This window comes from Amia ocellicauda, chromosome 10 (assembly GCF_036373705.1).
Source record: "Amia ocellicauda isolate fAmiCal2 chromosome 10, fAmiCal2.hap1, whole genome shotgun sequence".
Lineage (NCBI taxonomy): Eukaryota > Metazoa > Chordata > Actinopteri > Amiiformes > Amiidae > Amia > Amia ocellicauda.
In genome coordinates this window covers 20,761,304-20,778,468 of record NC_089859.1, presented here as the reverse complement: position 1 = coordinate 20,778,468, position 17,165 = coordinate 20,761,304, and the positions used below count along the sequence as shown (strand labels likewise).

At 44.9% G+C, this 17,165-nt stretch overlaps 1 protein-coding gene across 1 annotated transcript in view; it reads right to left on the bottom strand.

The window, feature by feature from the left end:
• Positions 1–621: 621 nt before the first annotated feature.
• Positions 622–17,165, bottom strand: part of vps50 (VPS50 EARP/GARPII complex subunit) — an 86,210-nt gene continuing 69,666 nt past the window's right edge. Inside the window, exons 23-28 of the mRNA XM_066715477.1 lie at positions 12,724–12,872; positions 8,449–8,545; positions 8,097–8,255; positions 5,907–6,028; positions 4,071–4,260; positions 622–1,846 (exon numbers count right to left, since the gene is read on the bottom strand). Of these exons, the coding sequence (XP_066571574.1) occupies positions 1,727–1,846; positions 4,071–4,260; positions 5,907–6,028; positions 8,097–8,255; positions 8,449–8,545; positions 12,724–12,872 (837 nt within the window). The 3' untranslated portion in view covers positions 622–1,726. The remainder of the gene's footprint in view (positions 1,847–4,070; positions 4,261–5,906; positions 6,029–8,096; positions 8,256–8,448; positions 8,546–12,723; positions 12,873–17,165) is intronic.

The window sequence follows — 17,165 nt, the reverse complement described above, 5'->3', positions numbered from 1 at the left end:
TACTTCAGGAGCCAGAGTCAATTGTTTTCTGCTTTTCTTCTGTGTAACAGCAGTGAGTTGCCCCACAGTTTAAACACGAACTATACATTCAGACAGTGAACGGATTGAGGAGCAGCTAAAGGACCAGTGAGGAGCAGCTAAAGGTCCAGTGAGGACCAGCTAAAGGACCAGTGAGGAGCAGCTAAAGGACCAATGAGGAGCAGGTGAGGAGAAGCTAAAAGAACAGCTGAGGACCAGTGTGGACCAGTGAGGACAAGCTAAAGGACCAGTTAGAAACAACTGGAGGATCAGCTGAGGAAGAGAGACAAATCTGAAGCACACTGGTGTGTCTCTGGAAGCATTTCTGCTCCCAAACGTTTTGAAGTTAAACTCTGCAGATCTTGTTGACTTTCCCATTTTTCCCTAGATTCATATACTGCCAGAAGGGTAATATGTGTAACTTCCTGCCAAGAGTAAAATCCCCCAAAATTAGATTAGCTTAATTACAGTTTAAGAGCAACTTCAAAAATCTCACAAGTGACCTGGAATTCAAGGTCAGTTTGCAGAAAATCATTCACAAAATAAGAGAACGACTCGGTTAAGAACACATTTGACAGTTAAAAACACAAAAGTTGATCTGAATTATTTTCCAGTTAGTGTATTTATTTCAGAATCATCATTTTGGTCATGTATTGTTTTCTTTACAGAGATTACATTTCACATATTGCAATCATTCACACCTTGATGATTTTTAGTACACCGTAAGTTACAGCTGTGCAAGTAGTGAGAGAAGTAGAGGCCCTACTAATTGACTTAAATACATCTGAATACAAAATACACATTTACATAACATAATGACAGGAAGAAAATCAGCGTTTTAAAAACTAACCCAGTTTAAAATGTCCCGCATTCTCCATGATCGGACCAGATAACATCAGTGTGAAGAGACAACGATGCTCCCAGCCAGCAGTGTCCGTTCCACAATCATCACACAGAGAGCGCACCACACAAACAGAGGCTCTACGAGGTTAAACCATGCAATACGTTGTCACCATCTTTGAGAATGTTATCTCTACAGAGGAAGATGGCACTTTTAACATGTGCTTTGCCTTTATTTTAAACCAGCCATTATATAGTGCTATGTAAGATTGAATTGAAGCAAGATAAATATTAATTTCATTGGAGAGAGAGAGAGAGAGAGAGAGAGACAAACAAACGCCTTTAAGTCAATTGAGCTGGATCTGCCAATACTTTCACATGTCGCTGTATAGAGGAAGGAACAGTAAAAACCCTTAACCATTGACCCGAGAGCAAGATAAGTAGTAGTGGTATATAATAATCAATAAATGCATTGCAAGCCGTTTATACATCGAGCAGGACTGCAGATCACTGGGATATCATAGTGCGTCCGTGTCATGCTCACTTCAGCCACAGAAACAGTGTTCACTACACAGTTACACAACGCGGGAGCATTTTCAACAGACGCAGACGAACTCAAACAAAAAAGGCGATAGGAAAACAACATAACCGTCCTTTAACCCCTAAGGACCCAGCGTCACGCGTGCGTCACACACACTTAACAGGCTTGACAAAAATATATCTACTGTCCTGCTTCACCGGGCCTCTGTGTGTGAGACAAGTGTCACACTGGGTTCCTAAGGCTGAACTTAAAAGTACATCACATGCTCAATATACAGGAGTAGGAATCCGCCACGCGGGGCCGTCCCAGTCTTCCCAGGAGCCCAAGTTACCTCTTCGGTCTGTCGATGTCGTCGATCGCCGCCAGCAGTTTCTGTCTCGCTTTCTTGTTGATGTGCGATCCCAGGCACACGTTCACCAGGTTCGTCAGCTGCTTCATGGAGTATTCCTGGCCAAGGAAAACACACCGGTATCACCTAGACAGCAAGGGACTAAACCACCTCTTTCCATTCAAACACGCTCGTCGCAGGAGAAGATGTTGCGTCATCTTCTGTTCATCTGATGATGTCATTTGTTTTGTGCTTTCTTTTTGATTCCCCCCCATCCCCTGCTACTCTCACTGTTTTGCCATCTGTAATAACCGGTAACTAGCCAAATTTGCTTACAGTACAGACATTACTACAACGCATGGTCTACAGTCATAAATAAAACACATTATTGTGTAACATTTTGAACCAACAACGTTTGTAAAAGTATTCCATCGTGTTTCTAACTCTAAGGCCATGTTTTTCTCAATGTGGCATTCAATTACAGCACTAAAATAGCCTCAATAAACAGCCCCGTCCCTGCCGAGCGCCGCTTGCATTGACAGGACATCAGGCCTACAGAGATGCACTTTGATCATTTCTCAGGGGGAAAGCAAAGCAAAAAGGTAAACCCTAATGCCAAGCTTGTATTTATTCCCCAGCCCATCTGTCCCATTGCTAAACAACACATAATTGGGCACCGAGCCACAGAATACCTTCAGTGATAAACTAGGGTGGCGTTTTAACTCCACAGGGACCAGCTGACGCTTCCAGGAGGAGCGTTGTGGTCCAGAAGCCCATCTGGAGTTTGGAGCTGGTCCAACTCAACGCGAGTCCTGAGCGCCACCGATTCGGTATTTATTATCAGCGTCTCACACCAGACTCTGTGCACTTACCTTCTGAAAGAGTGAAACCCACCAGAGATGCCAAAAATATACAAATAGAAAATAAATAAGAAAAGTGTCAGGTGTTCCCTGCTGTTAGTGTTGTTGTTTTTTTTAAACACTATAAAGAAATATTCTACAATGTACACAAGCAGATTTAAATATCACATTGCCAGAGGAGTTTAGTCTGAGCTGGAATCTATATAAACCATTTTATTTTTGTTTCAATCTTAGCAGTTTGAGGTCAGACTGAACTTAAAACTGGTTTTATTCACTCTGTTTCCAGTTGATTAGATCTTCTACCTACTGACACGGGCGACTGATGCGTAGATAAAATTAGCACATACACAACTTATTTTTATGGGGCTTCGATCAAATAGTAACCCGCTTCCAAGAAGGGTGATTCTCATGTATTTGATGTTGGCCCAACATATTTATCATTGAGGGTGGCTACTCAAATAATAAATACAGCACCAGGTTTTATTTATGGGTATTAAAGTCAGTTTCTCAAAGCATGTCGTACACAAACACAAAAGGCAATCAAATGGTGGTTTGAAAAATAAGGGTTTCAAAGAAGATTTAAAAGCAGAGACACCAGTAGTGCTGGACTGGTACAGTTAATAATCCCGAACCAGCAGAGCGCAAAGCCCAACAAAACTCTGCACTGAGAGCAAGTGTGAGAGACACTGTGAATCCAGGCCGGGCAGTGCGTCACGCGGCTGAGAGGAGTGCAGTGAACATGTGACAGAGGCAAGGAGCTCGCCGTGCCAGGAGGTAAGACTGAAGAGATACTGAAAATGATTTATTACAAATATATCCATCCATCCATTTTTGAAACCGCTTATCCATGTGGGTCGCGGGGGACGCCGGGGGGGATCCCGGCAAGCATAAGGCGCAAGGCAGGAACACACCCATGATGGGATGCCAGTCCATCGCTGGGCACACACACACACAAACACACACACACAGGGCAATTTAGCATGGCCAAGTAACCTAACCTGCATGTCTTTGGACAGTGGGAGGAAACCGGAGCACCCGGAGGAAACCCACACGGACATGGGGAGAACATGCAAACTCCACACAGACACCCTCAGCCGAGACTCGAAGCCAGGACCCCTGGAGCTGTGAGGCAGCAGCGCTAACCACTGCACCACCGTGCCGCCCATTACAAATATATGTATTTTTTAAACAAAACAAAAAAGTGGTCTTGGTGTGCAGTTGGGGGGGGTCTGTATCTTCTGCAAGTCAGATTAAAACAGGAAGCCATTACTTATTAATGTTCCTGGCTGCTCTGATGCCACAGTCTCAGAAAGATGACACACTGGCGCTAAACACTTTCCGAGTGCCTGGGGGCTGTGAGGATGATTAATTATGGAGATGGAAGTGATATTAAAAACACCCCACTAACAAACAAACACAAGCGCCTGCCATCACGCCGAGAGTAAAGGCGTAATGCTCAGTAACACACACCGCCTCCCCTCACCCGGTGGCTCTTGATGAACTGCTCCATGTCGTTCTCCGTCAGGTAGTAGGCCTTGATGTAGATCTCTACGAACTCCTTGTCCGGAATCGGCCGGATGTCCGTCAGCTTCTCCAGCTTCATGAGAAACTGCTGGAAGTCCAGCTGCATCAGGGCGCGCCCCTCGTTGCTGCACTTCTTGACGTTGGCGTAGCTGCCAGACAGAGGAGAAGAGCGTAAGCCTGCCTTCAAATACAGCCATCAATCAGTCAATGAAGAGTAAACCGCGAAGGACAATGGAGAGCAGATTGCCCGAGTCCCCGAAGGACACGACTGTCACCGACGCACATGTCAGGCCTGCCGTACACAGACAATAAACGTATAATTAGCTATCAAGCAAAAAGATTGTATGCATTCAGTGAAGCTAAAGGACCTATACTGGTCCTATACCTGTTATGTAAAAAGTTGCTCAAAAGCTGTGCTGAAGCCCCCGCTGCTGACAGCCATTCTCCCCTGACAGGAGAGAATTGCTTTCTGCCGAGGCAATATATCAGGGCTGCATTTATAGGAGGAACACATTTCTCAGCTCCTGCGCCTGTCTGACAACACTGGTGCACCACAAAACACTCAAGTAAATGAACGCCATCTCAGAGCACCCCTCGCCAAGGAACAGCAGCAGCATTAAGCAAAAAAACACAATAAAACACAGGGGTAAAGGTTTATGGATCACACCACTAAAACCCTCTGCCAGCCTTATGTCCAGTTCTCCTCAGAACCCCGCCCACCAAACAGCCCCTCTCTGTCTCACAGGACATCGACAAAAGCACACAAAGGCGGACACCGCACAACTTGCAAGTCGTGACATAAAAACACTTGCTGTGCATCAGGGATTTACGAGTGGGGCGGAGAGAGAGGTGGAGCCGCGCAGGAGCTCACACGTCTTCTCCAATCACCACCACCCCCCATCGGAAGAGGAGCAGCCACGAATCCCCCTGCACTCCTCCACTCCACTACCCCACTCCTCCACTCCATCACCAACAACAAACCCCAGCGAATCACATCCTCCGAGCTCCACTCACTGCTCTCGCTGGAGCAGAAAACACATTCAAACTCCATCTCCTCCACAGCGCACGCAGACGGAGATTAAAACGAGGTGGAGGGGAGCCACCACAGGTTACACTTGGCAGAACAATCGGATGACCTTTTTTAGCGCCCCCTCAGGACAAAGTGCTGACCTTTCCTCAGCTCACTAATACTAATACCCAGCGCTCAGTGGGCATCACACCTGGCCAGGGCTTCAAAAGCATCACATCAACGCGAGGCCAACCAGGCAACACTAATCCTGTCACCTGCGTGTGAAATGTAACAGACGAGCCCGGCTGACAACCGGCCGCCCGGCAGAACAAGCCCTGGGTTTGTACTGTAATTGAAAAGGTCTAATGAGTCATCTCTTGGATACTGGATCCGATACAAACACATAGACGAAAATACTAAACATCTGAGAGGAGCATCCCCCCAGAGAGGAGACACGTCCACGGGGGTCTGTGCATCGAAGGGTAGGCGAGAGTCTGAGGGTTTGCTTGTGTAACAGTGTATTTAAACACACATTATATAAATACACACACATGGATACAAACATCTGTAGAACACACTGTACCTGGATGACAGACGATCACAAGAGCGTGTCAGAGTGATGACAGAGTTAGGTCACCTGATGGAAAGGCCTTGCTGTGTTTCTGAGTTTTCCTTTGTAAATGCCTGGCCTTGGGTGTGTGACGGGTCTTAAGTTAATCGACCTTTTCCATGATGTGCGTTTCATTTGCCAGAGCTGTGTGCCGTGGCGACGCGGGACCCACTCACCCCTCCACCAGCGTCCGGTTGGCCAGGCGGATGCAATGCTCCCATAGGACGTTGGACACGGCCAGGGGGATGCGGACGTGCCTGGACACGTCTCCCAGCCTCTTGTTGAACTGCTCGAACTCCTGCAAGAGAGACGCACACAGCGCAGGGGTCAATCTCGTCCCTCCAGCCCCTCCAACACGCACACATCTTTATTCATTGATAAATGTACCATTATACGGAATTGCAGAATGTGAAAAGCACACATTCAAGCTGTTGCTGTCGAGAGCCTCATCCTACTCCAAGACTTTGTCGCACAATATCTAGATTGAGCTGCAGCTTGCGTAAATTAAATATATATACATTTTTGTTAGTGTTAAGTCCTTATTTATTTGATGTTTGGTTGTGACTGCACACTGCAGTGTTTTCTTTTGGAGCACAGTCTAAACCCAAAGTGAACTATAAACTCCTTTGGCGTGTCAGTATCAGCGCTCGAACCTCGGGGATCTGTTTTACTCGGGTCCGTGTCGCTCTCCGAAGGGGACGTCCAGCAACACTGTTTATCAGCAGTCCATGAGTCACCTGCAGACCAGTGTGTGTTTTTGTCTTCGTCCTCCAGTGGCAATCCACTTAATGGCCTCTAGTCAATCTTCATTTTCATTCAAATTCAGCACAAAATTGCAACGCATCTATCAGGGTCTTATTTTACATTTTCTTTCATCTTCTCTCATTTCCCTGTGATATCACGGGAACCACAGACCCCTCTGTGTCATTAACTTTTCACCTGAGCGTCCATATGCGGCTTAATTTGAAAAACAGGCGGAGAATGGCTTGAATTACCTGAGTTTCTACCCGTGATTATTTTCCCTTTCATTAGTTTTCTAAACTTCAAGAGCCATTTTCATCGTACAGATGTCAGTAAACAAACACACAAAAAGCTACAGGAGTGGGTCTACGTATAAACCCTCGAGTGGGAAAGAAAAGCTACAAAACACAACCCTGACTGTGAAAATCAGAGAGCAGATGTTTACTGATTTTTTTAAAATACTTTACAATCAGTGCTCTGTGAAGATAAATCCAATACAATAGAGTGTAAGCCAGGAAGTCCAGATGAATTTTCATGAAGGGAATTTATATGGTTTATTAAAACTTTTCAAAAGGTCTGAGCTTAATTTCAGAAAATATGCCAGCGTGCGTCTCTGCATATTTCAGATTCCTCCGCTCTTCAGATCGCCATCTGCTTCCTCCCAATTATATCCCTAAAACGGGCCGTGGCCGCCGAAAACCCACCTTACGTTCCCTCACAAAATACACGGTGGCATGAATTGAAAGCATGAATAAAGATCCAAGGTTTCAAAGACCCGAAGCCCAGTAATAGTTGAGGGAAACCAACTCTCTGCTCTTTGCAAATCCATTAATACCCAGCAAATCTGCATTTAATTCCCCAAACCTCTCATTATGAATTATTGAACGCCCTCAGTAATAATTGATGTACCTCTTCTAATGCAGGGGGGATACTAGTGCCTGGTCACAGAAGTAGTACCTAGACTTTCTTTTCTTGGTAAATAAATACAAATAAAAGCATTAATCGGAGAGGGGCGCAATAAAAACAACAAATTACTACCTGTCAGCGGTCTAGGACATCAAAGGATGAATAAATACAAATACGCAAACAGACTTTTCCATGTGTACAGTTTTGACAGGCTGTTGAGCAACAAAAACAGTGTGTCGAGACATCGGATGGATTAAATAACACGCTTTATAGACGAGAAATCGCTACAAAGACCGGGAATGAGAACAGTATAACCCCCGGGGCCAAATACTAATTTACGACAAGTTTTCAATTTGTCCCGATAATTAAACATTCTCTTATTGGTGCTGAAACACTATAAATTGTGCTGAACGAATACAAATCCTCCCTGAACCGCACAGCAGCAGGGGAGCTGGCAAAGGGAGGAAAAAAAACAGGCAATGGGCCGCCGGGATATCGCAGAAATCAGCACATTGGGTTTGATTGGCCAAAAGGTTTGGACGGATCTGATTGGGTGGAATGCGCTGATTACTAAGCCATGCCTTAATTAAGTAGCTGCCCACCCTGCCTTGTACCCTGAGCCCCCCGGAGCGGTTCATTCAGACACAAAGCGGCTGTCAAAAATCATAACCCACAATGAAGGACACAAAATCTACGCCAATCATTTCAGCTGACTCTACCTTCAACAGGACGTCCACGTAGATGTTATGTTGAGACATGATTTCCTTTATGTCCCACTTAACACCAGCCATGAGCATCAACATCTGTTCATAGTCGATGGCTTTGGCCGCCACGATCCAGTAGATCGGTTTCCGCAGCTCGCTGGCCATCGACACGGTCTGCGGAGACAAGGTGGGGAAGTGTGTATTAGTCAGGTAAAAAAAAAAAAAAAAAAACTCACACCTTTCTACACAAGCGAGTAAAATCAGAGCGAAATGAGGACAGGAGCTCAGCATAGACAACAAAAAAGGAAAGGTGTAGAAAGGAAATAGACAGACAGAGAGAGAGGCGTTTGATAGACAGGAGTCTGACCTGTGAGTAGAACTGCTGCAGGAAGGGCTTCTTGGCCGACGGCATCATGGTGTCGAGATGAGGCTGAAGAAACTCAAACTGCTCGGCCAGGAAAACCCTGCGGACAACACAGGCAGGCTGTCTAATTAAAACTTTAAATTATATATCTACTGCACTTATGCTAATGCATGTCAGTGTTGTGTGGTTGTCTTTTCATTGGGGAAGGGGTGATAAACGCTCATTCGCATGCTCATGTCGTTCCCGCAGCTCCCAGAGGGGTGGCTGTGGAAAACGATCAACCCCAGCCAGAGACGGGGATTTGCTGTTTTTTAAATTGGCTGCTCTTGGGAATTGTCACCTGTCCCGATTTATATGCAGCCCTTCCTCACAATGGGGAAACACTGCGCTCGGATCAGAAAGCCTCGCCTCACCAATCACTACTTAGCACACAGTTCTTTCATGAGAGAAAGAGAGAGACAGACAAAGAGAGAGAGAGAAGATAATCTAGGCTCTGTCACCTCGGGGTATTCCTCATACAGACGAGGCGGTGAAGATGTTTCTGGGTAATTCAGAGACACATCCAACACGAAGGGAAATAAATGCATGTACAGTGAGGGGAAAAAGTATTTGATCCCCTGCTGATTTTGTACGTTTGCCCACTGACAAAGAAATGATCAGACTATAATTTTAATGGTAGGTGTATTTTAACAGTGAGAGACAGAATAACAGCAAAAACATCCAGAAAAACGCATTTCAAAAAAGTTATACATTGATTTGCATGTTAATGAGTGAAATAAGTATTTGACCCCTTCGACTTAGTACTTGGTGGCAAAACCCTTGTTGGCAATCACAGAGGTCAGACGTTTCTTGTAGTTGGCCACCAGGTTTGCACACATCTCAGGAGGGATTCTGTCCCACTCCTCTTTGCAGATCCTCTCCAAGTCATTAAGGTTTCGAGGCTGACGTTTGGCAACTCGAACCTTCAGCTCCCTCCACAGATTTTCTATGGGATTAAGGTCTGGAGACTGGCTAGGCCACTCCAGGACCTTAATGTGCTTCTTCTTGAGCCACTCCTTTGTTGCCTTGGCCGTGTGTTTTGGGTCATTGTCATGCTGGAATACCCATCCACGACCCATTTTCAATGCCCTGGCTGAGGGAAGGAGGTTCTCACCCAAGATTTGACGGTACATGGCCCCGTCCATAGTCCCTTTGATGCGGTACAGTTGTCCTGTCCCCTTAGCAGAAAAACACCCCCAAAGCATAATGTTTCCACCTCCATGTTTGACGGTGGGGATGGTGTTCTTGGGGTCATTCCTCCTCCTCCAAACACGGCGAGTTGAGTTGATGCCAAAGAGCTTGATTTTGGTCTCATCTGACCACAACACTTTCACCCAGTTCTCCTCTGAATCATTCAGATGTTCATTGGCAAACTTCAGACAGGCCTGCACATGTGCTTTCTTGAGCAGCGGGACCTTGCAGGCGCTGCAGGATTTCAGTCCTTCACGGCGTAGTGTGTTACCAATTGTTTTCTTGGTGACTATGGTCCCAGCTGCCTTGAGATCATTAACAAGATCCTCCCGTGTAGTTCTGGGCTGATTCCTCACCGTTCTCATGATCATTGAAACTCCACGAGGTGAGATCTTGCATGGAGCCCCAGACCGAGGGAGACTGACAGTTATTTTGTGTTTCTTCCATTTGCGAATAATCGCACCAACTGTTGTCACCTTCTCACCAAGCTGCTTGGCGATGGTCTTGTAGCCCATTCCAGCCTTGTGTAGGTCTACAATCTTGTCCCTGACATCCTTGGACAGCTCTTTGGTCTTGGCCATGGTGGAGAGTTTGGAATCTGATTGATTGATTGCTTCTGTGGACAGGTGTCTTTTATACAGGTAACGAGCTGAGATTAGGAGCACTCCCTTTAAGAGAGTGCTCCTAATCTCAGCTCGTTACCTGTATAAAAGACACCTGGGAGCCAGAAATCTTGCTGATTGATAGGGGATCAAATACTTATTTCCCTCATTAACATGCAAATCAATGTATAACTTTTTTTAAATGCGTTTTTCTGGATTTTTTTTCTGTTATTCTGTCTGTCACTGTTAAAATACAGCTACCATTAAAATTATAGACTGATCATTTCTTTGTCAGTTGGCAAACGTACAAAATCAACAGGGGATCAAATACTTTTTTCCCCTCACTGTACGTGACAATCATTTCTCGACAGGAGAACTTTAACTTCTCCGTTGGCCCATCTTTTCTGATCTATTACAAGATGCACCTCCGAGCCCCTACAGATTCAACGTTTCCAACAGCAGATGCGATGCATCCGTCAACTACCCTGCATGTAAATAGCAATATTTAAATAAGCACAAACATTTCAATAAATAGCTCATCTCGGGCGAACGTGCACGGCACTGGGAACTTCATAAGATGGATAAATCAATTACATAAAGTTATTACCTTGTGAAAACAATTTTCTAGCGAACTCTCTGAGGAGTTCAAGACAATGAAGCACAAATAAACTCGAGAAGTAATTACAGAGCAGTGGGGGGGGGCGTATGCATACATTATACTGCCACATAAAAAAATAACTAAAATAAAACAATTCTGCAAAATAACATGAATCTCTGAGAGGCAAGAGCAACGCAGGCCGGGGGCAGCACCAGTCTGACGAACATGCATGAAAGTAAGTCATCTATATAGAGAAGGAAGGATGGATGGATGTATATTCTTTCATTTTTTCTGGAGTGTAATTCTCCCCCGAAACCCACGGCTGACGTAAACACGCTCTCGCTGCAGAGCCTGACGTTGCCATGCTTTGCTGTGTAAGACAGTGGGGGGGGGGTCCATGGCACCGGCACTGCAGCCGACATGCCTGTCTCTGTCCCTGGCAGCCTCTCAACACACAGAGCCTCACTGCAACAACGCACCCCTGTCATTCACATCGTGTTTGGCAAAGCGCCGTGCCGTTGGCAAAATACGCTGGTTCGGCTCCATTGGGGGGGTTTGTGTGCTTGTAATCCAAGAAGAGCACAACCTCTTAATGAAATTGAGTCCAATCTTGTTGCATTTTGCCTATGGATATTACACAATTTAGCCAAGCCCTGATCTCTTGTAAGCCTGTTCTTCTGTAATGAAAATTCTCTTCTGAACATGACAGCAACAATCAGAAGTTGTATTAGTAGTAGCAATAACAGATGTGCTGAAGAAAAGCCAGTGAGTAAAAATAAATACAATCGCGTGGGTTTCCAGGTCATTTGCAATTCAACTAAATATATTTTCTTTAATAGAACGACCCAACGCAATCCTAATTGAACATTAGCTGGCGTGTAAAAGTGGCACCGATATCTCCGCTTTAAGAAACACATCTGCAAAACAGCAACACACTCGCATTTAAGTAATGCTGTTGTTTTTCATTTTATTTTTAGACTAATTAACACACGATACGTGAGCTATATTTAACGCAATCAATCGCTGCCGGGGGAAGCATTGCAGACTGATTGAACTTAATTTAACAATAACACAGTAAAACACATATAAACAGGCATTAAGCCAATAGCACAGACCATTTAATTTCTTATCGCCCGGCCCTTTAAACCGGCTCTGTGCCGCGCCTCGTGGGTTCATTGATTATTCCATTACGGGGGTGGGGAGAAAATAAATGAGGTGTTCACAAGAAATAACCTTTAAAGGATCCTGTTAAATATCCTAATGGCGATATCCTGACATTAAGCATTCCATGTACGCATAAATATTACATGCATGTTCCCGGGTTCCTGGCCTTTTACCCCCCCAGCCCTCCCGCAACGAAGGCAAGCGGGTAATTAGGCTTGGAGAGCAGCTCACTCTTTACCTAAGGATCTCAGTGCCTAATGGAGTATTATTTTCTCTTCTCCGGGATCATATTTTCATCAGCCGCAATCACGTCAGAATTCTCATCGTCCCCGCATTTGTTTTGCACCATCTGTCGCCACCGAGCCGCACTTTAGCATCCAGAACGGGAAAGGAAAATCAGGTCTATAGATGGTGTGGAAAAAAAGCTGCTGGTTTCCAAGTCTAATTCAGTTTTAAAACTAAAAAAAGCACAAGCTTGTCCGTGGTCACCGAGGGGACAAAGCGATGGGATGGAAAGACGGACGGTTTAGAGGCGGGAAAGCAACCGATTCTGAAACACGTTTTCTTACGAATACCTTCGAAAAACTATTGGCATTAGAAAAGGAGGGGATTATTAAGGAGGCTTGCTCTGGCGGTCAGGAAAGTACTCTTCTGCAGTGAAGAAGAGAGAGAGAGAGGACTTACAGGGATTCTGTTGCCACCACCCTTTCCGCAAGTCCATATAGCGTCCCACTGCCTGTCAGGATGACCAGCTGGCTGAGGTGAGGACTGGGCACTTTCTCTTTCCGTTCCTCCGGGGCACCATGGCTGCCCGCACTCTCTGTGGCTGAGTCCTGAAAGACAGAAAGCCATGTGTGAAGGCTGTACGTTAATGGCAGACCCATCGACAACTGCATTACACACACACACACACACACGTCTATAGGGGCACAGAGAGCGAATCCTCCTTCTTGTGTGCATTGCATCTCCCTTCCTCAACTTAAAATTATGTGGGCTAGAGATTTAATTTTACCACACACCATCCTAATCCTCACCCTCATTCCTCTTCCTCATCCCTCGTTTTCCCCAATTCATTTTGTACCCTAACTACTATGTTTGGGTTCTCTGCTTAGATGTAATGTACTACTTTAAGGGGAAGTGATTAACAGATCTAACATTACATGAGTACCCTAAGCTCATGAGACACCCCAATGTTTGACCAATGGGCCAGGAGGCTCGGTTCACAGCTGATTTAGGCCCCCAGTCCACTTCCCGACTCAAGCAGAAAGAACAATGTCTCGCAATTAAAACACACGCGCACGCACTTCCGAAAGCAGGCAAGGAGCTTCCTGCCGCTCAGCGAGACTCAATATTTCTCCCGGCTGGACGCGCCCAAAGGCCTGCCATGCCTGCAAATTGTCTTCTTGCACAGTTCGTTCCGTACGGCGGTCTTTTACCGATTTAATATCCTCCCCAGAGACCCCAGAACAGTATCTCTGTCTGCACACGGCTTTGTCACATCCATAAATATTAAAAGGCAAAAGCTGTGTAATGACCTGGCCTCACAATCCTGAGTGAGTCTATTTGCAGACGCGAGAAAGAGCTGAACTCTCCGTGGCTCCCAGACGGTGTGCAAACAGTGCAAATGGCTAAGACTGCACGGCACACATGACCCATTTTGCCCCCGCGCGCTTGAGCCCTTACCGAGCGGCATAAAAGCCTATTTTTTTTTTTTTTTCAGGGCACTTTGAATGTCAGCGAGTACTTTTTATCCTATAAACACAATCTTAAGGTTTATATCCTTTGTAATGTAATGTTTAGGTTTTAATAACAAACACTAAAAGGTCCATCTATTGAAGAAACCCTCAGTCTTTCATATTTGTTTCCCCTTGTTCCACCTGATTTATGCATCTATAAGCTTGAGGTGAAGAGGTTTTCACTTCACTTCCAGGTCTTTAAAACTGTAAAAGGTTTCAAACTAAAGTTCATTATCAGATTCCCTGAATGTCTGCCTCAGATGGCTTTATTGGCCTCATGTCCATTTATAAATTAAACGTCTCTTGCCTCTCTTGACTCGGTTTGATTGTGAACTGAGATGCTCGAGGATGAAGGGCACTATAGAAGAAAAATATCGTATTGTGTGCATGTCTTTTTAAGCCCATTATCTGACCCTGCCTTCTCTGTATGCCCTGAGTGCCCCTCTCTCCCTCGGGGTTGTTACTGGGTTATAAATCTTATAAATCTGCCGCACGCGTAGAGCCAGAGACCGCTGTGGTGCTGACTGCCGAGATACAAACGCAGAGGAAATAAACGTATATAAGGGAAGATAATCCATTAAAATTACTGCACCGGTATTCAGATTCAGTTATTCATTGTGACATCAAAATGAGCAAGAAGCATCTATTTCAATGTGTTTAAAATGATGACATTTGTAGAATCATCTTAATTTAAAAATTCATTTAATTTCATTTTAAAGGGGGGGAAACCCCAGTGTTTTATGTTTGTGTGCTGTCAAAACACATAAAACATAAGTATATATAGTATATACAGGCACACAGACAAACACACCAGTGTATAAAAGGTCAGGATATTTTGGTACCTGGAGTTAACAAATAATACAATTAAATTGTATATCTGATGATTAAGTTAAAAGCTGATCAGTCAAGGATATTATATATACTTTATCATCGTCTTCAGCCTGTATCGATCCACTGCTGGATGAAGGATCCCCAAGAGGTTTCCACTTTTTTCGATCGATAACTTCTCTTTTCCACGTCATGCCTGCCATGTTTATTCTTCCCATCTTTCATGTCTTTTTTCATCTCTTGGGATGTCCATCTATGGTCTGTTGTTCCTGCTGTGTGTCCGGCCCATCGTCATTTTAACTTCTTCATTCTCTCAGTGATGTCTCTCTTCGGCCACCGAGCGGCTTTGGACCGGACAGCCAGTGCACAGACGGATCTGAGAGGTAGACAGCGATGTCCACCACTCAGCAAAAGTGCAGGACCCCGTCATCCACGTCTGCTGGCTTTTGAAGGTTCCATTTTTTTTTTTTTTTTTTTTTTATTACACAACATGTGTAAAGGAGTAAATTGCATGGTCCTCAAACTGTAACCCAGCTGATTTTGTAGTCCAACAACACAAGCACAGACCTTAGACCTTTCTCCTGTAAATCCTTCCCCCACAACTAAGACACTGATGGTTCAAAGCAAACCATTCTGTATCCATTACCTGAAAATAAAGCCCAAAGAAGGGAAACCTCTCATGGTGGTTTAGGAACAAAGGGGTTTGATATCGGGTCAGTGACCCTGAGGTCTGAATTTCACAGAGATTTTATCGGGTTTATTTATAAAACCAGTGGTTACCACCACAGGAAAAAGAGCTTTGTTCTGCGATACACAGCCTTCTATTGATATGAGTAGTTTGTGAATTACGTGGGTTATTAAACCAATTAGATGTATTACTGTCTGTATAAAGAACAGCTAATAGGACGGGGCAAAGGACAGTGTGAAGATTCAGAGACAGATTGAAAATACAAGAGTAAAGAAATGTGTCCAGCGGTTCGGTCTGTGTTGTTGCCCGACGTGATTCACAACAGCCGAATGACAAGAAGGTAATGAGAAGACCGTCAGACCGTCTCGCCCACATGTAGGGCATCACCTTCCGGTCTCCTCTATGCTCTCTTTCCTGTTAAATAAAATGACGCAGGGCGAGCAGGATTAATGTGCGACTTCACAAGGGACTGAAATAGCTCTGCCCTTCAGGAGACATGCGCGCTTAGATGTATACCTGGCCTTTTATCTTCCTCAAGGTCTGTGTGGAGGCCACATGCTGGCAAAGGCATCGTCTGAAAGGCATTAGCAGTTCAGAGGAGAGCAACCAGACTTATTCCAGGTCTGAAGGGAATGTCCTACTGAGAGACTGAGGAACTGAACCTTTTCACCCTGGAACAGAGGAGACTACGTGGGGACTTGATTCAAGTCTTCAAAATCATGAAAGGCTTCGACCACATCAAACCAGAGGAGCTTTTCCAGATCAGCAGGGACACACGCACCCGGGGACACAAATGGAAATTGGGCTTCAAGGCATTCAAAACAGAAAACAGGAGACACTTCTTCACACAGAGAGGCGTCACAATCTGAACAAACTCCCCAGCGATGTGGGTGAATCGACAATTTGGGAACATTTAAAAATAGACTGGATAGGATCCTTGGATCACTTAGTTATTAATGGACACCAAACGAGCACGATGGGTCGAATGGCCTCCTCTCGATTGGAAACTTTCTTATGTTCTTATGTTCTATCCGTTTCTCAAAGAGACGCAACGAAGCCCTGCTGCAGATCACTGACGACCCATGTGCTGTTCGTTTTGCTGTTGAGATCTGCTGTGGTCTTCCTGTTTCACTGTGAACACGAGTCTTGTTCACTCCCTTTTTTAATATACTGTGGGGAATATTCTGCTTTGGAGAGGTTATCTATAAGGAAGCGATCCTTCCAGAGAACAAAAATCGACTCGTTCCTGAGGCTCGATTTCAAGCGCATTTCCAGAAGATGTCCACGACTTCCAATTTGTAGTTGAATGACATTTAATCTTCAAAAAGGCCGAAAGTGAGAAAAGTAAAATTAAGTACATTGAAATCATTAAAAAGTAAAACGGACCAAACAAACAAACAAAAACACGGTTATTTTATAATACGTCTGTCCGTGACCAAAATACCAACACGAAAGGTCAGGCGTCTGTCTCGTCATTATGCCGAGTGAAGAACACTTAAACACAGACTCAGGTTGATGAAAGAAAGACACTGCAGAGACGGGAAGTCCTTCAGAGGTCAACAAGCAGCTTAGAAAGTAAGACACTTAATTACGGCACGAAGCACAGACTGTTCGGTTTCACAGTCGGCAGGTGGAGGAAGAGAACCGCTTAGAGACAATTGTAACGTTTGACGTTTCAAATGCTACTTCAAAACACATGAAACTGGTAGTAAGGCTGAGTGGGACACTTTCTTTGAAATGCATCGCCCCTGCAGTCGATGATTACCTCGTGAGCTTCTGAGACAGATGACAGAACATGACCAATCAGCCTCTCAGAGAATGGGAATGCATCTCTGTATCATTATGTTAGAGGATATACGTCCGCAAAAACGGAT